At 45.9% G+C, this 27,265-nt stretch overlaps 1 protein-coding gene across 8 annotated transcripts in view; it reads right to left on the bottom strand.

The window, feature by feature from the left end:
• osbpl9 (oxysterol binding protein-like 9) overlaps positions 1-27,265 on the bottom strand; it is a 232,894-nt gene that overhangs the window by 96,999 nt on the left and 108,630 nt on the right. For 5 of the 8 annotated variants that reach the window (XM_085982919.1, XM_085982918.1, XM_085982920.1 and 2 more), the window contains exon 5: positions 6,308-6,403. In XM_085982919.1, coding sequence (XP_085839045.1) covers positions 6,308-6,403 — 96 coding nt within the window. Of the gene's footprint in view, positions 1-6,307; positions 6,404-13,472; positions 13,682-27,265 lie in introns of those variants that run through there. The other 3 variants (XM_085982923.1, XM_085982924.1, XM_085982925.1) reach the window with 3 other exon arrangements.

Raw genomic sequence — 27,265 nt, 5'->3', positions numbered from 1 at the left:
GCTAAGTGTCCATTTCCAGTCAGAAAGCCCCACAGTATGATGTCATCATTCGTGGTGCTTTTAAAGTCTCCAGCAAGCTTCTCAACCTCTGCAGGCTTCCCAACCAGTCGGACAGAATGGCACAGGAGCCTGCACCATCTGCTGCCAGCGGCAGAGGCCGAGCTGCCGCCAAATTTGATGAGACCTCATTGCAGACATTGGTGGATGGGGTTAGGGCCCACAGGGAGGTCCTCTTCCCTAGCTCAGGGAGGAAGAGGCCTCCCAAAGAGACCAAGGCTGCACGGATGGAGGTGGCTGCAGAGGTCAACTCTCAGGGAGTCACCCGTCAGACCTGGATGCAGTGCAGGAAGCGCTTCCATGACCTTCACAGTACAGGAAAAGTAAGTATGAAGTTTCCATCACCCTCAACTTGATCCCCATTGCCTTTCCCCAACAGCACTCAGCTTCAGCAATCACTTCCTCCACATCCCACTTCACAAGCACATCCATGCACTCTTACCCATTCCCTCTCTCTCTATGCTCACCTTCACATAACTATTCCACCATGCAGCCCTCACACTGCCTCTCACTCTGATGCTTGGAACACAACTGACAACACACAGGGAGGGCCCTTGGTCTTGCAGCCTCACACCATCTTTGTCTCCTTCTAAGTATCTATGCTATGCAATCTCTACACTCACTCCTGCATTCTCACTCAAACTCCACTTGTCTCCCTCATTGCAGAAAAGAGAGCTCACAATAGGAGAGTGTGAGCGAGGACTGGAGGAGGACCACCCTCAATCGCCCACCTGACCCCCTGGGAGGAAGCAGTGATGGAGATTGCTGGGGCGGACGTGGCTGCAGAAGCTGGGGCAGGAGAGACAAGAGCAAGCCCACAAGCTGGTGACAGAATAGTTTCCCATTTCTCTCATTGACATAGCATGAGTCGCTGATATGATTCTGAAGCTACATCATTTGGACTTATGAGCATCTGCCACATCCAATGTGCAAGTAGCCTTGGCATCACATCTCTAACGCTTTCGTTTACTCCCCCACAGGACCATCCAGAGCCCCCGTCGCCACTGCCGAGGAGGAAGAGGCTTTGCAGCCAGACTCCTCAGAGGAAGCTCCAGCCTCTGAGGGCGCAGCGTCAGCAGAAGTAAGCGCACCCAGCACCAGCGCAGACACTCACACCTCGGGGGGGCCTTCGGGACATACAGCAGAGTTGTCACCTGGTGTTTCACAGCTCACAAGTGAGCATCAGCAGATTGTGGAGACAGGGACAGCAGTGGAGAGTCCTCGTCGGAGGGCGCAGGCCTCTGCCAGCTCAGCTCAGCTGCATGTCGACCCTATGCCTCTGGGTCCATCCGCAAGAGAGGAGGTGATGGATCTCCATGCACAGATGCAGGAGTCTCTGGCAGGTTTTGTCTCCAGGGTCGCTGCGAGTGTGGAGCGAATGGAGGAGTCCATGGCGAGCATGAGCACAGCCTTATTGGAGTCATTGGCGCATGAAAGCATCACCACGGAAAGGATGGCTACCTCCGTGGTAAGGCTGGCTACTGCCGAGGAGAGGAGGGCTGCGGCCGAGGAGAGGAGGGCTGCGGCCGAGGAGGAGCTTAGTCGCCAGGGTATCGAAAACATGGTGAGTGCTCAAAATAGAATGTCATCTCTTGAGGAGCGATGGGCATCTATTGAGCACCGAAACCAGACCTTCATGGAAGTCCCTCTGAGCAGGACTTCCAGTGCAGATACGGGTCCCCATGGCCCCCCTGATGTGCAGCAAGGTGCTCTCCAGCCACTTAGGGGGACCTGACCCATGAGAGGGAGGTTGTTGGCACACCTCAAGGAAGTGGGGGCTCCTCTCCACGCGCTCACACTTCCATGCCACTTCAGAGCCCTCGGTCAGAGCCCCGCCGGAGTCCACACCCAAGTGAGATAGGAGTCTCAACCCCTGCACAACCGCAGGAGCAGCAGACTGCTGGCGAGCCCTCACAGGCTCGCCACCCCAGAGGACACCCGCCAAAGGTGTCGAGACAGGAGCAGCAGGAAAGTGAGCAAGGGGCCTCCACATCTGCTGAAGCCACAGGGATACCACTATGTAGGAGCACGCATAAGAGAAAAATAAAGCACCACTAATCACAAGGGTAGTCACTTGGGTGAAAAGTCTTGTATATAGTTTTAATGCCATCAGTTTCCTGTACATAAAAAATCTGGTGGCAACTGCTGCAGTTGTGGCGTCTGTCATTTAGCGAATGGGGATATCACATTGAGGCCTTAGGATTACTCGCAGATGTCAGCAAGCTGGTCAAATAGGTAGAAATGCACAGGCATGGGCCACTGTCCATGGTCAGTTAAGAAGCAGCGAGGCTACAGTGTTTGATGTACCAGGCTACGCAAATCTGGCCAGGATGAGTGCGTTCCTTGCATTCCGCCCAGCAATGGTCTCGCGTACTGGTGCCGCTGGTTGACGGGCCTCTGCAGGATGCTCGTTTCCGTCCTCCGCCTCCTCCTCCGCATCATCTTCATCCGAGGCGGCTCTGTGAGGAGCCTCTTGGTCCTGCGGAATCGGCAAGCCACGACACTGTGCCATGTGGTGAAGCACACAGCATATCACGACGATTTGGGAGACCCTGGCTGATGAGTACTGTAGGGCTCCACCTGATCTATCGAGGCATCTGAAGCGCATCTTCAGCAATCCGATGGCTTGCTCGATAATGCATCTGGTGGAAATGTGGCTGGAGTTGTAGCGCTCCTCAGCTTCGTTGGCTGGTCTCCTCAACGGCGTCATTAGCCAAGACCGCAGGGGTTATCCCTTGTCTCCAAGTAGCCATCCCTGAAGTTCGTTTGGCAGACTGAATAGCGGAGGCACAGCAGACTGGCGCAGTATGAAGGAGTCATGGCAGCTGCCAGGGTACTTTGCTCAAACATGCAAAATCACCTTCTTGTGGTCACACACCAGCTGAACATTAAGGGAGTGGAAGTCCTTGTGGTTGACAAAAACTCCTGGATTGCGGTGGGGTGCCCTAAGGGCCACATGTGTGCAGTCAATAACGTCCTGCACCCTTGGAAAGTCTGCCACATTAGCTAATCCAACCGCTCGCGCCGTGACACTTGCTCGATCCCTGGTGAAATGGATGTGATTGTGCGCGAGGGCAAAGAGGGCATCGGTGACCTGTTTGATGCAAGTGCGTGCGGCCGCCTGGGAGATGCCGCTGATGTCTGCTGCTGATCCCTGGAAGGAGCCTGAGGCATAAAAGTTGAGTGCGGTGGTGACTTTGATGGCCACTGGTAAGGAGTGTCGACCTGGTGCTCTGGGCTCCAGGTCTTGCTGCAGCATTGCGCAGATGTCAGTCACCACCTCTCGCGAAAGTCGGAGCCGCCTTTGGCACTGCTGCTCAGTCATGTTGAGGTAGCTCACCCTGTGTCTGTATACCCTGTTTGGGGGGTATCTCCTGCGCCGACGGCCTTCCATGCGCTGGCCCCTTCTGGCCTGTGCTGCCTCAGGTGGCTGAGCCGCAGCCTGTCGCTCCTGCTGTTGCTGGATCTGCTCCAGCCTCCTCTGCTGTTGGAGATTCTCTAATGCCAAGAAGGGAAGGAACAAAAGGCCTCCCATGCTTCTGACAGATGCCTCAGTTGAGGAAGCGCTGAGTGAGGGTGGTGAGAGGGGCTTCCCAGGAGCTCACACTGGAGAAGTGTGTGAGGCTCCAACCTTCCACAGCTGTGCCTAAGCCTTCAACAAGTTGCCCCAAGCCTGGAGCAACAAGGTCCTGCAGCCTACCAATGCTGTCTGATTAAATCTCTCCATTCCTGATTGACCTGCAGCTGAAAGTAAGCAAGCCAACATTGTTCACGTCAGGTTTCATCAGCGGTGTTCCCACCAGGCATGGTTTACGTGGGGAAAGGCTGAAAATTGCAAGGGCCCCTTAAAATTGGATTACAGCTGCCAATTATTGCTCATTAGGCTCCCGACAACCAGTCCCGCCGGCTGCGGGCGGGACTGATTCGGGTCGCGCTGAAACACCGGGGCGAAAGTCGGGGGGGGGGGGGGGGTCGCAACCCCCTATTTCTGCGATTTTTCAGCCCCCACCCGACGGCTCCAGGAAAATCGGGGCCATAGTTCACAATAACATGATGAAGTTTATCCATTAAATTTGTCTTTTGTGTGTTTTAATGCTTTCATTACAGTTTTTACTTAAAGGCCTCAAGTAAAATTGGGAGTCAATATTTTGGTCCAGAGCTGTGACTCAGAGCTAGATTTGGATTGTGTACTCTTGAGCATGTGTATTGTACCTAATTACCCAAGAAGCATCAATAACAGTCAGCTGTATTGATAGGATTATTTTTTTAAAACCTCCTCGCACTTTCTACCCATTATGCGTTTTTCAAATGAATTTGAAAAAGAAAAGCATGAATTTCAAAAACTTTAATAAGGTAAAATTCATATATATTTTTAAAAAGCTGTGTGAGAGAGAGAAATGACTATTCTGATTCTGATTACACACTGTTGTAAGTTCTGCTTTGTGTTCTATAAACCTCTCTCTCTGTATTCCTTTTTTTTCTCTTTATTTCTCTTCCCCGTGAGCAGAGAGGGTGGAGAAAGAGAATAGAGAGATGGAGAGGAAAAAAAGTCAAAGAAAAATTGTGTCAGAAAGAAAAAGAGACACAAAAAAAGAGACGGAGATGAAACCAGAATCAGAGAAAGAGGGTGACAGTCCTTGCCACTGACCCCCTTTTTCCTTTCTCTGTCTCTTTCATTGCTCGAGTCCCCCATCGCCCCCCTCCCCCACTTCCTACAGCTGAATGTTTGTTCGTCTATGAATGACCCCTCCCCCCCAAACTCCCTTTCTGGTCCCCCCCCCCTCCCCAACCCACAAACACACCTACACCCAAAAAAACTGTAAAAATCAACTAAGAAGATTATTTCAAGAATCAATCATGAAAATATCACCACCCACCCAAAGCTAACTAACTATCTGTCCACCTTATTAAAATTCTTAGGTGAGTCATCCTAAAGCATTTCAAAATGGTCATCCAATCTCAATGAGAAAATCCATTATAAAAGCATCCACATTTATCCTTGATAGCTGCCACGCCTGTTCTATGTTAAAAGTCATGTAATGTTAGGTCTCAAAATAGCAGTTTTCAATTTACATTGTGAACCAACATGCATTTACACATCAAAGCCTTTTGATGTTTTTCCTGAATGGAGTCAGATGTAACCATAGCAACTGAGGAGGAACACAATTACTTCATCTTTTATAAGGCATAATAATACTAATTTAGGTGTTTTGTGTAACTCTGACCCTCACTCTTGCAGAGTTATCTGAATCACCTATATGTACACATACACACGTGCACACACACACCTACTGCCCCTGCCTGCCTTGGCTCAACTGTCCCCGTGCCGTCTAACCCTGCTTTTACCTGAATCTTGCACTTAGTCTTCACTCTCCGTGTGCAACATCACAGGGAAACCAATGTATCTTATTAAAAACCTTACCTCTGCGTGCCCTGGTCCAATCATCTCCCCCAGTCTAGCTCCGCTTCACCTGAAGACTACACAGTCTCAACTCCCCATGTACAATGCCCCAGGAGATCTACCAATATTCCTTAATAATGCACTAGTAGATCTCTTCCATATTGATTGTGCTGCCAGTATTGCAGAACAGGGGACTGGAGCTTCAGTGGCCACACAGGCTTCTTCATTGTGAGGTCTGGCTGATCAATTAATTCAGAGAGTCATGCTGGTAATGCTGCCTTTGAGAGTTTTTTTTTAAGAAGCGCAGGATCTGTGTTCAGGAAATTAGCTCATCTATTGGGTTCAATACTGAGAAAGCCTGTGTGGTTACTTAAAATTTCCACTTCCACTGTGGAGCAGCAGGTTACTGCCGCCAGGAATGCTCTGGTTGGCCCAAAACAGAAAATCGGGTGGGTCAAGGCACGGAGGAAACAAAGGCACTGATGCTAGCAAGGAGTGGATGAACAGGCCGAGATTCAGACTAGGAGGGACCTGGTGTCCCTGAGGCATGGACGAAGAAAGCAGGCAGCTAGTAGAATTAGGTGCCTATTGTCATGGGATTTCATACAGAGCTGGAAGGCGAGATGTTTTATAGTACGCAGCTCTTTTTTATTCATTTCTGAGGCTAGCTATAGCAAAATTGGCAGGAAACTGCTATGGCAGATTTCCAATTTTGGTTTTGGAATCTGGTCCACACTGACTAAATGGCTGATAATACTTAAGCAATTATGCTTTGTATGTTGAATCACAGTGTACTTTTCGCAAACTCACCCAACCTATCAAAAGTTAGAGTAAATTAGGTTCAATTACCTTCAGTTGATCAATCAAAATCTGTAAATAGGCGTCAGCTTCAGCAAGCTTTTTGTCAAAATCTTGAACACTTGGAACAAATCCCGTTTCAACACCCTGTGAAGATAAGTAGTTATAGTAAGTGGTGAGGCACCTTGTGGCAATTAGAAGAAAACATGCAACTTAAATGGTCTGCAATAATTCTCCATATCACCAACACACCACATTCTTTTACACAAGGTGTTCAAGCAAAAATTTGAAAATACAAGTTACATTTGAAGTGGATTTACTACTGTCTAGCGCTCAATTTATTACCTGTACATCAATATAATTAACACACAAAATTAATCCAAATTAGATGGAAAATATTAAAATGATTAAAAACAGCAGTGTTACAGCTTTGAGCTTTTAAATACCATGCTGTCTCTCAACTTGCTAATAGCTGTTCCTGTCAGCAGACCTTTATCCAGTACATTCCAGAAGCTGTGCCTATTTTCTATTCTCTGCCCTTTCAGAGATGAATCCCAAAGGCCAACAATTACCCCACATTCAGTAATCTGCTTAATGGATTTAGTGTAGTTTCACTTCATGTTACCAAATTCTCTTTGAAATGGTGGATATTACCACAGCGACTAGTAGTTTACAGTCTAAAACAGCTTAATACTAAAATTACAATACAAGTTTAACAAAAAGGGAACACCCTTAGTAATTATAACCTTTGATTTAGTTTAAATGTCAAATTGACAAGATGTGGAATGAATTCAGACTCCATTTTGATCTCCAGCACAATCTAATGTGCAAGAGAAATTCCCAGTTTCACCAAACCAAAAGCTTTTAAATAAGTGTCCACCTCCTCCACAAGACCGACTTTCAACTCCACGGATGGCAAAACCAACATTTATGGGAAATATTAATAATTGCTTTTTCCCAAACAAATCAAATATCATGTAACTGTCCAGTTAATATAGGAGTGTGCTCATAGTTAGTTTCCCAAACAAATCAAACAATATTTCATGCATAAATCTAATTAAAAAAGACATATGTAGATATTTCCATCAAAATAAGAGACAGCTCTCACCACATACAACATAAAAACATGCTTCTGTCCAAAACAATTTACACATATCTGCCTAGTCCTATTCCCCCGCCCTTTCCCTACACCCTTTTAAACTTTTATTTTCAAATATTTAAATTTATCTACCTCCCGTTACTTACACCACTGTTTGAAGTAGGGCGTTCATGTCCCAACAACCATCTGCGTTAAATAAATTCTCCTAACCTCTCCCTTCATTTTTGGTTAGTGATCTTAAATTTATGCCATCTAGTTACCGAATCACTGATCAACAGAAATAGGTTTTTCCAATTTACATTATCAAAACCTTTTATAATTTTGAGCACTTCTATTATACCTCTTCTAAACATTCTTTATTCTAATGAAAACATTCCCAGTCTCTTTAGTCACAAAAAAACATACACTGGTTACTTGATAATATAATGGACAATCACCGTTAAATCCAAATTAGGTTTAGTGAATAAAACAAACTATCTTTGGCTCCCAGTAGCTCAAGGTGGGCAGCTGCACTGAGCGGGGAGCTACTGAGCCATATTGATCAAGAAGGATCCAGTTCTGATATCTGGTTTATTGGCAGTTTTGTAGCTGGGGAGACAGTGAGGGATGCAGCAGTGTCCTTGGATAGGTGGTAGGTGATGGGTGGGGTGGGGTGGGGGGGGGGGGGTAAGAGAGAGGAGAAACACATGCCACGTTCCTACTGCTGATAGCCTGATACCTATCCAATGGTCTTTGCTGGAATGTGCCTGTGAGGACAGAAATGTATTGTGCTGTGGTACCCCTCTCAGGTCAAGTAGTGTGTCATTACTCACTATCCAGGCTCACGCATGAAAAATGGCAAGGCATCACTTGCCTATGGAACTGTACCTCAGCATGAATCATCATCTTTCAGAGCAATTACATGGAGACAACAAGAATAGTTCAATAAGGGAGTTTATGTCTCTTTTTAAACGCCAAAGAAATTTCATCCCTAAAATCATTATTTTGATTCATTTTTAATTCCATATACTGAATTAGAAAAGTGTTCCAGATAATTAAGTATTACAACATTAACAAAATTCTTAAAATAAAAACAATTTATTTAACTGTTTAATACAGTGTAATCAAAGCAATGCTTGTGTATTCTGTGGAACTATGAAGCCAAAGGACTTTACTACATTTCGGCCTGGAGTACCATGTTCACCAAAAAGAAATTAATAAACCATATAATCGAAGATTTTTACTATTCACCATAACAAAATCAAAAACCCATTCTTTATACAGGCATTTATGATTTGGCTTTAAATAAATAGTGAAAATCTAATGCTGGTTCCTGATGTTATGAGGGCTCATTTAGCAAAAATGGCTGAAGATTTGGCAAAAATAGACTGGATAACCCTACTAAAAAGGCAAACAAATACGGAGGATAAATGGGTCTTCTCGAAAACAAAATGTGATTCATGTATGCTCCAATGGTTAAAAGAGCAGCAGAAATAAAGACAAAACCATTATTGTTAACAAGAAATGTGCAGAGACAAATTAGACTTAAAAAAGGCATTTTACAGACTTAAGGAATTTAAGTCACAGGAGAACGTGGACAAATATCACACACAATTAAGAAAGACATAGCCATTAGACAAGCTAGGAGATCTTTGAATAAAGTACACAATTGTGGTAGCAATAGCAAAAGCTTTTTCAGCTACGCCACAAGTTAGAAATCGTATAGAGCCACTAAACGGTAGTTCAGGACAGACTTAAACAGATTCCCAGGCTTTAGCAGAGATGTTAAATAACTATTTTGCATAATTCGACACTCCTGTTGCTGATGCTCAGATTGCAGCTATGGGATGTACTGTAGTCAGTAACATTATAAATATTAAAATAAAGATGTCATTTTGGACAGAATAGGGAATCTCAAAATAGATAGGGCTCCAGGTCTTAATGACATCCTGCCAAGGGTGTTTAAAGAGGTGGGACAGGTGCCCATATTTTCAATAGTACAATACAGTCAAGGATTGTTCCCTTAGATTGGAAGGGTTCATATAGTTCCGATTTTCCAAAAAGGGAGACAATCAGAGCCAGGGAAATACAGGCCCTTCAACCTGACATCAATCATAGGGAAGATGCTTGAAGGCGGTTTAAGAGATGCTCTTTATGATCACTGAGGAAGAGAAGGGGATATTAGAGATACTCAACACGGCTTTTGGAAAAGGAGGTCATGTCTTACAAACTTGCTTCAGTTTTTTGAAGAAATTACTATGTTACTGGATGAGGATAATCTGGTTGACATGGTCTACCTGGACTTTCATAGAAACATAGAAAAATAGGAGCAGGAGTAGGCCATTCGGCCCTTCGAGCCTGCTCCGCCAATCAATATGATCGTGGCTGATCCTCTATTTCAATACCATATTCTGAAACCCTTTGATAAGGTACCTCACAATAAGTTACTTCACAAGATAGAATCTTGTGGTATCAGTGAGAATTTGATACACTGGATTAGGAACTGGCTCCAATCCTGCTGGCAGAAAGTTGTAGTCAATGTTGTGGATCAGTCTAGAAGCTGGTGTCCTCCAGGGATCAGTGTTAGGCCGACTACTGTTCACTATTTTCATTAATGATCTGGACGGTGGTGTTGGCAGTATAGTCAGCAAGTATGCAGATGATACTAATATCTGTGCGAGTGTCAAGACTGTGGAGGAGTACAATTTTCTACAAAAAGATTTAGATGCGCTGCGGGAATGGGCAAATAACCTAAATAAATGCAGTGTGATGCATGTCCAACGCAGAATATACTTATTTACAGGGAATAATACTGAAAGCACTTGAGAGAGAAAAGAATCTCGGTGTTATTGGGCACAGATCATTCAAGATTCATGACCAATGCAAAGACACCTTAGCCAAAGCAAACAGGGTACTGGGTTGTATTAATAGAGCCATTCAATAAAGCTCAAAGGACACCATTCTGTCCATCATGTAAACAGTGTGGTTTAACAGTTAAGACATGCAGTCAATGTGATTTCCTGGACTGGTTTTGATTGCTTAAAGGGATTGGAGAGGAATTTTCCAAATGATTTTCTCTTTTGCCTCTCCCAGGAGATCACATGCTACTGGGGGGTAGGAGTGTCTGGCCGTGATGCTCCAGGCATCATGAGTATGGGCAGGCTTGATGGACCAGCTGGTCTTTTCCTGTCCGCCATTTTCATATTTTCGTATGAACCTTCTCCCACATTGCTCTAGCTATTGGCCACTTTTTAAATTAACAAAAAAAGGACTGGGCTTGTTTCTCTTCTAATTACAGTGATATCTTGGGAAGGAGGGATGAACTGTGGTAAGCACAACCAAGACTGAAACAGTAGTTACCTAACATGTACACAAGCACATTTCTAGTGGAAGTCACTAGGTAATGGTACTAATGGCTAATTATTACCTCTGTAATCTGGGGACACTGAGGCCAATGGCAATGTGTCTCTACCCTTGCTACCAAAATAGTCTAATCTGCACAGCCCAGCGATCAAAGATGTAACCTTCCTATTTTATGTGGCTCAGCCAATCAACTGATTGAGTCAACAAGGGAAGCTTATAAAACATTTTTTTTTTATAAAAGGAACTTGCCTCCTTTTTTTAGGTTTATGTGCAAAGACTTAGAGATTTCAGAATATGGGTGTTTATTCTGCTTGATACTCATAAAATGATCTGTGGCCAGGTAAGCAAGTCTTTGGAATACTACCTCCCAAACTGTATTTGTATTCATCACAACCTATTCTCTCACCAGAAGGAAAGAGAAATTTGGATCACTTACTCAATCAGTACCAGTAAGTACATGAAAAAGTTAAGATTCAGGCCTCTCCTTTTCCTTAGAGCAGGGGAGGAAAGAGAAGCAAGTTCTTAAAAAAAGTGAAACACGTCCAAAAACAATTTTATCTAATTGCAGCAAGTCTCAACGTACAGGACCACCAAAAAATTTCAAAACATTAAAGACACTTTTATTCCAGTAATGCTTTTGGATTTAAAATTGATTTTAATTTCACTGCAATTTTTTCAGAAAATTGTTTCAACGCTACAATTGACATCATAGATTGAAAATGGTTATTATAATTATCACCAATTTGAGAAAAATCAATGAGGATTAAGCTCTGTAAAAGATTATTTTACAATTGAAAGCTATTTTCCCCAGACTTTGGAATGACTACCAGATCTCTCCTTATAGAACAATCAAATTGCCTGATGAAATTATCACTTTTAAGCATCTATCTCTATTCTTTAAAAAGTCCAGCAAGTGTTCATCTTAAATGGCTGCATTATACATTTTAATTACTTTTCAGTTAATTTAAATTTTCATTATGATTCTCACATTATGCTACGTACCTCATATTCAGTAATAAAGCCTGTGGCTGTTGGAATGCACTGTTGAAATTACTGGGGGAACAATTAAATTAACTAAACCAAAAGCAGACACAAACTACATTTTTGCTTGAACTGTTTGTATCCCAATTACTACCCCACGCAGAACTGAAGCAGTATTTTCAAATCACCAAGGACTGTAACTACAGGGCATTTTCATAAAGATGATCTGAAATTACTGTTTGCGGAGGTGGCTTGGAATTTCTTTAAAGGTCTAAATGTGACGAGAACATTTCATTCCAATTAAATCAATGGAATGAAAATCAAGTGGGTTCTATATGAGGCAGAAAATCTGCTCCGCCAGCTAATCTGCTCCCCCAGATTACTGCACAGGCAGTGAAGATGAAAATCCACCCCCAACTGGCCAAGGCTCTTGCTCCTGGCTCCTCCCCAACTAGTGATCCCTGCTGAAAGTGCACTTGTATGGATTTCATGAGGACAAGATCAAGCTTGGCTAGGATAGCCCTGCCAACACTCACTGTCGAGACTTACACATGAACAATGGTCACTTGGGGAAGATATCCGAAAGCAAACTGCCCGTGGACCATAACCAAGCACAAGTCGTCGTCTTCAGAAGAGTGGAAAAAATTGGTGGAGAAAAAGTGGAATACATAGGTTTTAAAATTCAATGAAACATTTTTGGAGTTCTAGATTAATGTTTTTTTTATTCATTCATGGGATGTGGGCGTCGCTGGCAAGGCTGGCATTTATTGCCCATCCCTAATTGCCCTCGAGAAGGTGGTGGTGAGCCGCCCTCTTGAACCGCATATAGGCCAGACCAGGTAAGGACGGCAGATTTCCTTCACTAAAGGACATTAGTGAACCAGATGGGTTTTTACGACAATCTGGTAGTTCATGGTCATCATTACTGATAATAGCATTTTTCCCCCCATTTTTAATCAACAATTAAAATTTTTAATTAACTGAATTTAAATTCCCCAACTCATGTCTCTGGATCATTAGTCCAGTAACATAACCACTATGCTACCGTAGCCCATTTGGATTATACATATGCAGATAATTGTACATTTTCTTTCTTTCTTTCTTTCTTTCTTTCTTTCTAATTGTACATTTTTCTAACACAAAGGCAAGTGAAGGTCATTAATATTGGTTGAAACATGGTTAAGTGTTACCGAAGTGAGTGTTCATACATGTTACCAAAATGCACACTTCCAAAAGGAACAAGGAATCCACTTGTCAAAATAAAATATTTTCTAACTTACTTGACAATGATGTTTTAGGGTCAAGACAGATTCTTTTTAGCACACCCGTTTGGAACGTATCATTAAATCAAATGACGAGAGTCAACGGTTTTCTTTTGAGGCCCTGAGGTTTAAAGTTAGTCCTTATATGTAGCATAATAATAGCGCCATAATTACAAATACACATATACTTTTTCTGTGGTGTGGAAGAGAGGGAGAAAGGGGAGAGCAAGAATTTCCTTGAAAATACTGTGACTCAAATTCTGTGGTTCATCACATTTCTTGAAAAAAAAACTTTAAATATTCACTGACTTCAGTATTCAGAAAAGCACTGCCGCATTCTTAACTTTTAAATATTGTAAGTAAAATCTCAATCAGGTTACACACAATCCAGCACACAAACTACAGAAAGAATTAATCTTACAAACTATAGCCATCTTACAGTTTTGAAGACATGTAAAATGACCACAGGCACTAAATGTAAAACAGAAAGCACTGTGGCCTACTTCCCAATCAAAGAGGTTTTGTAACTTACGCTGGTGAATCCTTTCACTGCCATTATTCTCACCTACTTCATTCCAAAGTTAATTCCTCTGTGTTCCTTTATAAAATGTCTTCATAAAACAAAGAATTTATTTTCCTCTAGCTCAATCTAGACAAAGAGCTCGGTGCATAAGCAGTTTTGAACACCGTGGTTTAGAAGCTACACAGCACAGTACTTCCTCTATTTGCTAATCTGTGAACTTCAGGAGCTGTACACAGCAGCTTCCCGGATTGGCTAAAGGACATGTATATTATAAGAGCTTGCACAGATTGGTCTAGGATTGCCACATATGAGCTATATTAGGGCATGTCATTCTTTGTTTACCAGGGTGGCATTGTTCTTCTTTAAAATACAAGCTTGAAAAGACTTCGTCAAAGTAAGAACCACGATGTGCTAAATTGCCAGTCTTATATCAGTATGTAACAAAATAAGGCAATTTGAAAAAAGCTTTGCAAATACAAACAGCCTAATACTTGCTTAGATTGCATGTACTTGACCTGCATCTGACACTGCAAGTTACAAGTGGAAGTTGACATCGGATCACATACATTTATCAATTTACAACAATTACCTTGGTAGTATCAAGCAGTAAAGGTTTAAGATGGAATTTCAACACCAGCGCTCCATTTAAAAATCATTTTAATCTTTTAGTTTAAACGTCACGTACTGATAACATCAAGGTAACTGGTTGCCAGAGGCCACTGAAGCTGAATGCAACTGCGCATTAAGATGAAAAACAATTAAAGTTACATGGTCACATGGAAGTGGAGAGTTACTCGGGCAATGGATTAGGGAGTTGAGGAGGAAATAAAGTTCTCCCCTTTAAAAGGCATGTTCACTGCAGCATGTCCTGAGAGGGTGCAGTAATGTTTACCTTTGAGCAGGTCAAAAAGCAGTGATTGGAGATAAGTGGGTTTGTCAATCATGAGAGCTTCTTGAATGATTAATGCAACAAACCCTTTTAAGTTAGCTGCTTGTGAATGGAGTAGGGAATCAATATTCTTACTAAGCCAAAAACTTAGTCCCAGCTGGGTAATAAGTTACTTTAAGTAAATACTCACACTACAGTCCCCACCATTTATAGCGGGCGCATTCGTGTGAACACAATTTGCCTGCTATACATGATGGCCGGTATAACAGGGCAGTGTTAGGACAGTACTTTACTACTGTATATACCGAAACCAGAAAATTTACCAACACAATACCTACTGGAAGTCCATATAACTCAGAAAAAGATGCCTTCATTGATCATCCTGAAATTGCCAGTATAATTGCTCACGGGGTTGGGGGTAATATATTAGCATGGATGGATAGAAGATTGGTTAAAGTACAGAAAAGAGAGTGGAAATAAACAGGTCATTTTCAGGTTGGCAGGCTATAACTAGTGGGGTGCCGCAAGGATCAGTGCTGGAGCCTCAGTTATTTACAATCTATATTAATGATGACTTAGATGAAGGGACCGAGTGTAATTATCCAAGTTTGATGATGATACAAAGCTAGGTGGAAAAGTAAGCTGTGAGGGGGAGACAAAGGGCTCAATTTTGCCAGGCCCGAGGAGGCGGGATTGGAGGCGTGTGAGGTGGTAAAAATCGCAAAAAATGGCGGGCGGGCCCGATCCGCCTCCATCCCGCCTCCGAGCAATTTTCCCAAATGCGTGTTTTCTGACCCGCTTTCCATCCCGTCTCCAAGAGGCGGGATAGGCCCTTAAGGCCCTTAACAACCACTTAATTGCCTCTATAATCCCATTTTGAGAGGCCGTTCTGATTTTAACAATTTTCCCACGAGCTTCACGACTCCTCTGGAACACGCCAGTGAATCCTGGCGGCATCACAAGTGGATTGCTTACTAACAGCTGCAGCTCCACCATTAAAAAGGAGATTTCAGAAATCTTCATTTGCAGGTGGCAGGATTTTGTTGTCTCAGGTCTGGGGGAACTTTTAGCAGGCCTACTCATTGTTGTCGAAGTTTGGAGCCTGACACCCATCTCCAGTGTGACCGCCTGGGAAGCCCTGCTCCCCACCTTGAATGAGCGCTTCCTCAACTGAGGTATAGACCTGAAGAATGGGAACCATTTACTTCCTTTCCTCCTGGACATCAGATTCAGACGAACACCAGCCGCAGCAGCAGCAGAACCCGGAACAACAGCAGCACCAACTGCAGGAGCAACAGCAGGAGCTCCAAGCTGCTGCTCACCCACCTGAAGCTGCACAGGCCAAAAGGCGCCAGCGCATGGAAGCACATTGGCGCAGCAGATACCCCCAAAACAGGGTTTACTGACAGAGGATGAGCTACCTCAACATGACTGAGCAGCAGTGCCAAAGGAGACTCAGACTTTCGCGAGAGGTAGTGGGTGACATCTGTGCAATGCTGCAGCAAGACTTGGAGCCCAGAGGAGCAGGTGGACACCCCTTACCAGTGGCTGTCAAAATCACCACCGCACTCAACTTTTTTGCTTTAGGCTCCTTCCAGGGATCAACAGCAAACATCAGCGGCATCTCCCAGGCGGCCGCACACACGTGCATCATGCGGGTAACCGATGCCCTCTTTGCCATCATGCACAATTACATCAATTTCTCCAAGGATCAAGCCAGTGTAACTGCGCGTGCGGTTGTGTTTGACAATCTGGCAGGCTTTCCAAGGGTGCAGGGCATCGTACACTGCACACATGTGGCCCTTAAGGCACCCCATCACAATCCAGGTACTTTTGTCAACCGCAATGGCTTTCACTCCCTCAACGTACAGCTGGTGTGTGACCACAAGAAAGAAATTTTGCAGTTGCCACGACTCCTTCATCCTGCGCCAGTCTAGTGTGCCTCTGCTCTTCAGTCCGCCAGACCAACATTTTGGATGGCTACTTGGAGACAAGGGCTATCCCCTGAAGACGTGGTTAATGACACTGTTGAGGAGCCTATCCAACAAAGCTGAGGAGCGCTACAACTCCAGCCACATTTCCACTAGATCCATAATCGAGCAAACCATCAGCTTGCTGAAGATGCGCTTCAAATGCCTTGATAGATCAGGTGCTCAGCAGCCAGGGTCTCCAGAATGGTCGTGGTCTGCTGTGCACGTCACAACATGGCACAGCATCGTGGCTTGCAGATGCCTGAGGAACAAGTGGCTCATCACATAGCCTCCTCAGGTGAGGAGGAGGAGGAGGAAGAGAAGAATGACAATGAACAGCTTGCAGAGATGCATCAACCAGCAGCAGCAGCATCCGAGCACATTGTTGCCTGGGATGCAAGGGACGCACTCATCTTGGCCAGATTTGCTTAGCCCAGCCATTCAAGCACTTTTGCCTCGTAGCTTCTTACCAGAGTATCGACAATGGCCAAGAACCTGTGGATTCCTATCACTATGACCGCCATACTGACAATTGCAAGTCACCCTAAGCCCTCTATGTGGAAGTCCCATTCGCGAAATGACACACGCCACAACTACAACAGTTTGCCAGCAGAAATTTTTATCACAACAAGCAACTGATAGCTTTTCAAAAATAAACACAACATGACACCCTTGTGACTACTTGTGCATTATCTGGGCTACTGAGGGTGGCCCCCCTCCTGTCATGGCTCTTTCCCTCTTATTGTGGGCTCTCTTTTCCTGCAATGAGGGACACAAGTGGAGTTTGAGTGAGAATGAAGGAGTGAGTGTAGAGAATCCATAGTATAGATACTTAGAAGGAGACAACGGGCCCTCCCTGTGTGTTGAAAGTTGTTGTTGTCATGGCATCACAGTGATAGGGAGTGTGAGGGCTGCATGGTCGAATAGTTAAGTGAATGTGACCTTAGAGAGCGAGGGAATGGGTAAAGGTGCAGGCATGTAAAAGTGTCAAGTGGGATGTGGAGGAAGAGGTTGGCAAAGCAGAGTGCTGGTGAGGAGAGGCGATGGGAATCAGATTGAGGGTGATGGGAAAGTCATACTCACTTTTCCTGTGCGGAGAAGATCATGAAACCTCTTCCTGCACTGCAGCCAGGTTCTGCTGCTCCGCAAAATGGAGTTGACCTCCTGGGCCACTTGTAGCCACACAGCTTTTGTCTGCTGGGGTGGTTTTTTTCTCCCTGAGGAAGGGAACAGCACCTCCTTATTCAAGCTGCCTCCGTGCACCAGAGCTTGGAGGGAGGGCTCATCAAATCGAGGAGCACACTTTTGCTTGATCGTGGACATTGTTGGGAAATCAAGTCTCCCTTTATACAATTTGCAGAGCCTTTGCAGTCTCCAGAAGAAGCAAGGCTGCTTGCAGGTCTGAAATCCAGCAGCATTGATGACGTCATCGGAGACGACTTTCTGTATGAAAAGACTCATTGGGCCAGGGGTTCCCGCATGCAGGAAATCAATTGCCCAATTAGGGGAAAATCACACTTTTCAGCACTTCACTTCGGAGTCGGGGTCCTGACACGATTTCCACCTGACACGCCCCAGCCCGCCCACACTGACAAAATCCAGCCCAAAGAAACTGCAAAGGGATATAGACAGGTTAACTGAGTGGGCAAGAAGGTGACAGGTGGAGTATAATGTGGGGAAATGTGAGGTTATTCACTTTGGTAGGAAGAACAGAAAAACAGAATTTTTTTTTTTTTTAAATGATGAGAAACTATTAAATGTTGCTGTTCAGAGGGATTTAGGTGTCCTTGTACAGGAAACACAGAAAGTTAACATGCAGGTACAGCAACAATTAGGAAGGCAAATAGTATGTTGGCCTTTATTGCAAGGGGGTTGAAGTACAAGAGTAAGGAAATCTTACTGCAATCGCACAAGACTTTGGTGAGCCCACACCTGGAGTACTGTGTACAGTTTTGGTCTCCTTACCTAAGGAAGGATGTACTTGCCTTAGAAGGGATGAAACGAAGGTTCACTAGATCGATTCCTGGGATGAGAGGATTGTCCTATGAGGAGAGATTGTGTAGAATGGGCCTATACTCTCGAGTTTAGAAGAATGAGAGGTGATCTCATTGAAACATAAGATTCTGAGAGGGCTTGACAGGATAGGTGCTGAGAGGCTGCTTCCCCTAGCTGGAGAGTCTAGAACTAGGGGGCTGTGGTAAACCACTGTTTGTATTCCTGTTTGTCCTGTTTGTATTCCACTGTGTACATGCCTGGACATGCCTCGGCTGACTCCTCCCACAGGTCCTAGTATAAAGGTGACTGCTCCCCAGCCCTTGGTATCCTGGACCGGTCGACCACGCGAGGCAGACCTCCATTCTGTTGTTAATAAAAGCCTTTAGTTACTCTTCTAACTCTCAGTCTTTTATGAGTAATTGATAGCGCATCAATTTTATTAACACAACATTTTTATAATGGAGAAGATCCTCACACCAGCATGCCTGGACTTAGATCATCGGGAGGCGGACTCATCCACCAAGTTTACTCACTGGCTTAAGTGTTTCGAAAAATTCCTGACCGCCTCCGAAGCAATCAAATCGGACGAGGACAAACTGGATGTCCTGACCTCCAAAGTGAACCACCGAGTGTACTCGGTCATCCAAGACACGACCTCGTACGCGGACGCTATCAAGCTCCTCAAGGACCAGTACACGCGCCCAGTGAACGAAGTGTACGCCAGGCACCTCCTGGGGAGTCGTAAACAACAACCTGGGGAATCGACCGTGGAATACCTTCAGGCACTGTCTGTGCTTGGCCGGGCCTGTGGTTGTAAGGATGTAAAGGCCGCCGTGTACACAGAGGAACTTATCCGGGACGCTTTTGTAGCGGGCCACAGATCCAATTACACCCGACAGCGACTGTTGGAGCAGAGTAACCTCGACCTCCAACAAGGCCTCTGAACTCGCACTATCGTTGGATGCAGCCTACCAGGGCATGGATGCCTACTCCTCTGCACCGTGGACGCCGCGGGGAATGACAGCCTGGGACACGGTAGGACCGCCTCATAGCGCCGTGCCACCCCAGCCACACCCCAACAACGGCCCAACTACCGCAGCAGTGTCCCAAGGCCAGACAGCAGTGCCCCAAGGCCAGAAATGCTACTTCTGTGGCCAGGCAAAACACCCCAGAGCGTGCTGCCCGGCGAAAAACGCGATCTGCTCGGGCTGCGGGAAGAAGGGACACTACGCTAGCGTCTGCAGGGCCAAAGCCACCCTGAACCCCAGCAGCGCCGCGTGTGGGCCATGCGGGCCGCCATCTTGGACCTCCCCGGCCATGTGCGAATCACCGGTACAGCAGCCATTTTGGACGCCTCCAGCCACATGGGGATCATGGACGCCGCCATCTTGGACGACAGCCGGGACGCAGCAGGCCCCCGACACCGCCTCATCTGATACCCGCAGCGACACACCGACCCCTACGCTGGCATCCGTTACACTGGACCAAGCGAGACCGCACCAACTGGCCAGTTCCACAATGGACATTAAGGTAAATGGTCACGATACAATCTGCCTTTTTGACTCTGGGAGCACGGAGAGCTTCATCCACCCCGACACGGTGCGGCGTTGCTCTCTCCCAGTCCTGCCTGCGCAACAGCGGATTTCTATGGCCTCCGAGTCCCAGTCGGCGGACATCGGCGGCTACTGCGTGGTGACACTCGTAGTAGACGGGACCGTGTACGATCATTTTAAACTTCTGGTCCTGCCTGACCTCTGCGCTGCCGTCCTGCTGGGGTTAGATTTTCAGTGCCACCTTAAAAGTGTTACGATGGCGTACGGTGGACCCCTACCCCCACTCACAGTCCGCAGCCAGCAGCTTCCAAATTGCCCGCCGCGCACCAGGTGCAACCTCTCCACACTCAGAGTCACCCCCCCACCACTGTTTGCTAACCTCACCCCCGACTGTAAGCCCATCGCCACAAAGAGCAGGCGATACAGTGCCGGGGACAGGGTTTTCATTAAAACCGAAGTGGAGCGGCTCCTGAAAGAAGGGATTATTGAGGGCAGCACCAGCCCCTGGCGAGCCCAGGTTGTGGTCGTTAAGACCGGCGAGAAGCAGCGCCTGGTCATCGACTACAGCCAGACAATAAATCGCTACACCCTGCTGGACGCCTACCCACTCCCCCGTATAGCTGATATGGTCAACCAGATCGCGCAGTACCGCGTCTTCTCGACCATTGACCTGAAATCAGCGTACCACCAGCTCCCCATCCGCCCTGAGGACCGCCAGTACACTGCCTTTGAGGCAAACGGCCGCCTCTATCACTTCCTTAGGGTTCCCTTTGGCGTCACCAACGGGGTCTCCGTCTTCCAAAGGGAGATGGACCGGATGGTAGATCAAAATGCGTTGCAGGCCACTTTCCCATATCTGGACAATGTGACCATCTGCGGCCGTGACTTGCAGGACCATGACGCAAACCTCGAAAAATTCCTCCGCACCGCCCAACTCCTAAACCTGACATATAACAAGGAGAAGTGCAGATTCCGCACAAACCGCCTCGCCATCCTTGGCTGTGTTGTGGAACACGGAGTCATCGGCCCCGACCCCGACCGGATGCGTCCCCTTATGGAACTTCCACTGCCCCACTGCCTCAAGGCCCTGAAGAGGTGCCTAGGGTTTTTCTCCTATTACGCCCAGTGGGTCCCCCACTATGCGGACAAGGCCCGTCCGCTGATCAAGTCCACCTCTTTTCCCTTGACGGCAGAGGCCCGCTTAGCCTTCCACCGTATCAAGGAGGACATTGCCAAAGCCACCATGCACGCAGTGGACGAATCCATCCCCTTCCAGGTGGAAAGCGACGCGTCCGACTTTGCCCTGGCCGCTACCCTCAATCAGGCGGGGAGACCCGTGGCCTTCTTTTCACGAACCCTCCAAGGCCCGGAGACCAGACACTCCGCTGTTGAGAAGGAGGCCCAGGCGATTGTGGAGGCTGTGCGTCATTGGAGGCACTACCTGGCCGGAAAACGATTTACCCTGCTCACTGACCAGCGTTCAGTTGCTTTTATGTTTAACAACAAGCAGAGGGGCAAAATCAAAAATGACAAGATCTTGAGGTGGAGAATCGAACTTTCCACCTACAACTACGAGATCTTGTACCGGCCCGGGAAGCTAAATGAACCCCCGGATGCGCTATCGCGTGGCACCTGCGCCAGCGCGCAGATCGATAGACTGCGGGCCCTCCACAATGACCTCTGCCACCCGGGGGTCACCAGGTTCTTCCACCTCATCAAGGCCCGCAACCTGCCTTACTCTATTGAGGAGGTCAGGACCATGACCTGGAACTGCCAAGTCTGCGCTGAGTGCAAACCGCACTTTTATAGACCAGACAGGGCCCACCTGATAAAAGCCACTCGCCCCTTTGAGCGCCTGAGCGTTGATTTTAAAGGGCCTCTCCCCTCCTCCGACCGCAATGTGTACTTCCTCAATATTATTGATGAGTACTCCCGTTTCCCGTTCGCCTTCCCCTGCCCGGACATGACCAGTGCCACGGTCATTAAATGTCTGAACGACCTCTTCACCCTGTTCGGCTTCCCCAGCTATATCCATAGCGACCGGGGCTCATCGTTTATGAGCGACGAACTCCGTCAGTACCTGCTAACTAGGGGTATTGCCACAAGCAGGACCACCAGTTACAACCCCCGGGGGAACGGACAGGTGGAAAGAGAAAATGCGACAGTTTGGAAGGCCGTCCTGCTAGCCTTAAAGTCTAGGGGCCTTCCAACCTCCCGCTGGCAGGATGTGCTCCCCGATGCGCTCCACTCCATTCGGTCACTGCTCTGCACTGCCACTAACGCCACCCCTCATGAGAAAATGTTTGTCTTCCCAAGGAAGTCCACATCGGGGACATCGCTACCGCCATGGCTGACGTCCCCAGGGCCGGTCCTACTGAGAAGACACGTGAGGACCCATAAAACAGACCCCCTGGTCGAGAGGGTCGACCTCCTCCACGCCAACCCCCAGTATGCTTACATCGCATACCCGGACGGGCGGGAGGACACAGTCTCCATAAGAGACCTTGCACCCTCGGGGGCCGCAGTAACCCACTACCCACTACCACCCCCCCCCACGATCCGATATCCAGCCCCAGCAGACGGCAGGCCTGGGCCCCGCGACCCGCTCGACATCTACGAGGACGACACGCCTGTGCCACAGCCTACGCTGGACTCGACGCCGGAAGCTTCACTACCCCTGCCGTCGCCACGCCGATCACAGCGGCAGACAAGACCTCCGGAGAGACTCCAATACACTAACTTTTAATACACTTCACCCCGCCGGACTCAATTTTAAACAAGGGGTGAATGTGGTAAACCACTGTTTGTATTCCTGTTTGTCCTGTTTGTATTCCACTGTGTATATGCCTGGACATGCCTCGGCTGACTCCTCCCACAGGTCCTAGTATAAAGGTGACTGCTCCCCAGCCCTTTGTATCCTGGACCGGTCGACCACGCGAGGCAGACCTCCATTCTGTTGTTAATAAAAGCCTTTAGTTACTCTTCTAACTCTCAGTCTTTTATGAGTAATTGATAGCGCATCAGGGGCATAGTCTCAGGATAAGGGGTCGGCCATTAAAGACTGAGATGAGGAGAAATTTCTTCACTCAGAAGGTTGTGAATCTTTGGAATTCTCTGCCCCAGAGGGCTGTGCATGCTGAGTCGTTGCGCATAATCAAAGCTGAGATAGATAGATTTTTGGACTCTAAGGGAATCAAGGGATATGGGGATCGGGCAGGAAAGTGGAGTTGAGGTCGAAGATCAGCCATGATCTTATTGAGTGGTACAGCAGGCTCGAGGGGCCATGTGGCCTACTCCTGCTCTTATTTCTTATGTTATATACAAGCAAGCTACAAGTGATTGTTTTAAACATTGCATTAAATAAGATAAATAAGATTAATTTGGCCAGAATAAATTGGTTACATTTCTGTTCAGAACTATAAAATCTTTGTCATGTTTCTTAGAGTCTTTCACTCACTAATTACAGCACTAATATAGGAGAGAGTATCATGATACACATAAGCAATATGAAATTAGGGTACTGGAAGGACATTTAAAATCCGCTCCCAGAGCTTTTCTACTTTGACTCGCGAGCCGCTGTTAAGTGCTTGGACTTCAATTGGAATTGCTTTTTACTTTTCTTGAAGGGTATCAGATTGAATTAAAAAAATACATTTAGATCAGCAAAAAAAACAGCAATTTTTATATCATAATTTGTTTTTTAAATCCTGTTTGGGATTAAAGCTGAAGCATTTTTGTTTTTCCTGATAAACCCAACCTATGTGATCGAGGATTCCTAGTGAGTAAGCACAGCTGTTTCTGTATGAAATAAACAGAGCGCTTAAGACGCTATAACCGGCAACTTTTAAATTGATGTTAATGCAAATTGATAATGGTTATCGATTTTTGCCAGATTTAAACGACTGCCCGTTTTAAACATGGATGTTATAAGTGGTGGGGACTGTACTGAGTTCCAATACTTGTTACTAAGTAGTTAATATATGTTTAAATACATAGAAGTTATAACACGGAAGCAGGCCATTCAGTCTATTGAGTATGTGTCAACATTTATCCTCAAAATCATTGGCAAAAGATCGAGAGGAGAAGTGTTTTCACTCAGAGTTGTCAGGATCTGGAACACACTACTAGAAATGGTGGTGGAAGCTGATTCCATAAATAATTTCTAAAGGGAGTTGGACAGGTACTTGAGGAAATTACAGGGCTGTGAACAAAAAGCGGGAGTGTGGGACTAAGCACGACTGCTCTTTCAAAGAGCCAGCACAGGCACAATGGGACAAATAGGAACATAGGACATTGGGATATAGGAACAGGAGTAGGCCATTTAGCCCCTCGAGCCTGTTCCGCCATTCAATGAGATCATGGCAGATCTATGACCTAACTCCATATACTGTACCCGTCTTTGCCCCATATCCCTCAATACCTTTGGAATTCTCTGCCCCAGAGGGCTGTGGATGCTGAGTCGTTGAGTATATTCAAGGCTGAGATAGATAGATTTTTGGACTCTAGGGGAATCAAGGGATATGGAGATTGGGCGGGAAAGTGGAGTTGAGGTCAAAGATCAGCCATGATCTTATTGAATGGCGGAGCAGGCTCGAGGGGCCGTATGGCCGACTCCTGCTCCTAATTTTTACGTTCTTAAGCAATACCTTTGGTTAACAGAAATCTATCAATCTCAGATTTAAAATTAACAATTGATCTAGCATCAACTGTCGTTTGTGGAAGAGAGTTCCAAACTTCTACCACCCTTTGCATGTAGAAAAGCGTTTCCTACTTTCACTCCTGAAAGGCCTGGCTCTAATTTTTATGCAGTGTCCCCAAGTCCTAGATTCCCCAGCCAGCAGAAATAGTTTCTCTCTATCTATCTCATCAGTTCCCCTTAATATCTTGTAAACTTTGATCAAATCACCCCTTAATCTTCTAAATTCCAGGGAATACAACCCTGGTTTGTGTAATTGCTCCTCGTAATTTGTAATTCTGTGCTCTAAGTTTCTATGATTCTATATTAATATAAATATTAATGTTAGAGTTTTGCTACTCTGATATATATATTAATTATAGTAGCAGAAATTTAGGGTGCAGCCAGAAACAAATGCAACAAGGACAGGCATCTCACAAATTTGACCTTGGAGACTGCTGGGAGCACAGGAAGAAACTAGGTAAAACATAATGGGTACCAGTGGGCATGACAGATTTTGCACAACTTAATGCACACTACCCAAGTCATCATATAAACAGTCTAGTTAGTGCATTCCCATCAACACTTAATTTTAAAAACCTGCAAAATAGTGAATTGCAGGCTCTAACCCATGTCCTACCACTCCCATGGCTCAATATGCTAGTGATTTCACAACTACTGTGCTGCACAAACTAACTTAAAACTATTCAACAAATTCAACAGAAACAAAATAGCAAGATGTTAATCAGAATTCATTTTAAAAGGTAAAAGGATGATACAGGAAACTTTGTGCTATCCGGCACCAACGGGACCGAGCTGTTGCCGTTCCCTCAAAACTGCCGGACACTCCAGCGTTAATGTTGAAGCATACGGAGCTTTTCATCTCCGTATCTGACAACAAACACTGTTGCTTAGCAACAGCTTCTAAACAGTCGGCCCGTACCTTGGAAAGTCTCTGTAGCTTAGCAACAGCTTCAGAGAGACTTTGCAGAGCCTGACTGTTGAAAAAAAAAAGTCACGAGAAGAAAAAAAACCTAACAAAACGGCTCCTGATTTTTGCCGGTGGCTCAAGCTTGCCGGGCATTTAGCCTCCGGATAACACAAAGTTTCCTGTATATAGTTTTTAATAAAGTATCTTACTCCAAGAGCATACCTGCACAAGGAAAACAAAACATACAAAGATGTTTAGATTCTTTTGCAAGAAGTGGATGTTAAACTCCACCCAAAAACACTCTTTTTTCAGTATAATAATCTGTTTGACTATTTTATTTACTCTGCCCCTTCCTCAGCTCATCTGCTGCTGAAACCCTCATCCAGGCCTTCGTTACCTCTAGATTTGACTATTCCAAAGCTCTTCTGGCCGGCCTCCCATCTTCCACCCTCCATTAACTTAAGCTCATCCAAAACTCGGCTGCCCCTATCCTAACTCGCACCAAGTCCTGTTCACCCATCACCCCTGTGCTCACTGACCTACATTGGCTCCTGATCCGGCAACGCCTCAATTTTAAATTTCTAATCTTTGTTTTTAAATCCCTCCATGGCCTCACCCCTCCTCATCTCTGTGACCTCCTCCAGTTCTACAACCCTCCGAAATCTCTCTACTCTTTCAATTCTGGCCTCTTGCGCATCTCCAATTTTAATCACTCTACCAGTGGCAGCCGTGCCTTCAGCTGCCTGGGACCTAAGCTCTGGAATTCCCTCCCTAAACCTCTCCGCCTTTCTACCTCTTATAAGATGTTCCTTAAAACCTACCTCTTTGACCAAGCTTTTGATCATCTGTCTTAATATTTCCTTATGTGACTCAGTGTGAAATTTTTGTTTGATAACGCACCTTGGGATATTTTATGATGTTAAAGGTGCTTTATAAATACAAGTTGTTGTTGGATATATGTACACAGGCTCAAGAGCCACATGATGTGGTTCAAATTGGTTTACAGTCCTCAAGGAGCTCTGGTAAGAAGCTCATTACCATGACGTAGAATGTACTGAAGTACGCAAGCCTGACAGCAGCTGTGGGAAGCTTGCTTTTAAGCACTTAATTGGCTTGATGAACCTTTCCTACTAGCATTGTTTTTTCTAACTTGTAGGATACACCTTAAATACGTCAAGTCAAGTCAAATAAATACCCAGTGTTGTTAAACATGATCAAAATAAAAGAACCCCCCCACCCCAATCTTAGTGGGTAAAGGCACTGCCTGTTGTAGAACTGAGTTATACAGATCAGAAAGGCAAAGGTTTGATCCTTATTCTGTTCTGAGTTAGTTGGGCTGCAGGTAGAGCACTACAATGGGTTATTCAATATCGTTGAGCTAGGGAGAGAGAAAAAGTAAATTAGTCAGGATTCCTGTTTTTGATTGCTATTTTACGACCTCTGCTGTAAAGCACATGTGTAGACATTGGGTAAGGACAGGGTCAGGCTCAGCGAGACACCCCCTCACAATCTCGGACAGATCCTCGCCCCCCCCCCCCCCCCCCCACCATCAAGGTGGCCAGAGGCTTTTCCCCGTCCCCATCATTGCTGACTGCCTTCCCTTGATCCCGATTACTGCCGACAGCCTTCACCAACCGACCCCATTCCACCGATGCCTGCCGTCAGGCTACACCCACCCCCACCTCTATTCCTGCCTTCTCCCACTCCCTGATGTTTGTTCTCCACCTGGAATTGGGGAAAATGCCAGGAAGTCTGGGGCTTCTTTTTGGAGACCCACTCAACACAAACT

This window comes from Somniosus microcephalus, chromosome 3 (assembly GCF_052327205.1).
Source record: "Somniosus microcephalus isolate GS21.2 chromosome 3, FLI_Smic_1.0, whole genome shotgun sequence".
In the NCBI taxonomy this organism is placed as follows: Eukaryota; Metazoa; Chordata; class Chondrichthyes; order Squaliformes; family Somniosidae; genus Somniosus; species Somniosus microcephalus.
This window is presented reverse-complemented; position numbering and strand designations above follow the sequence as displayed.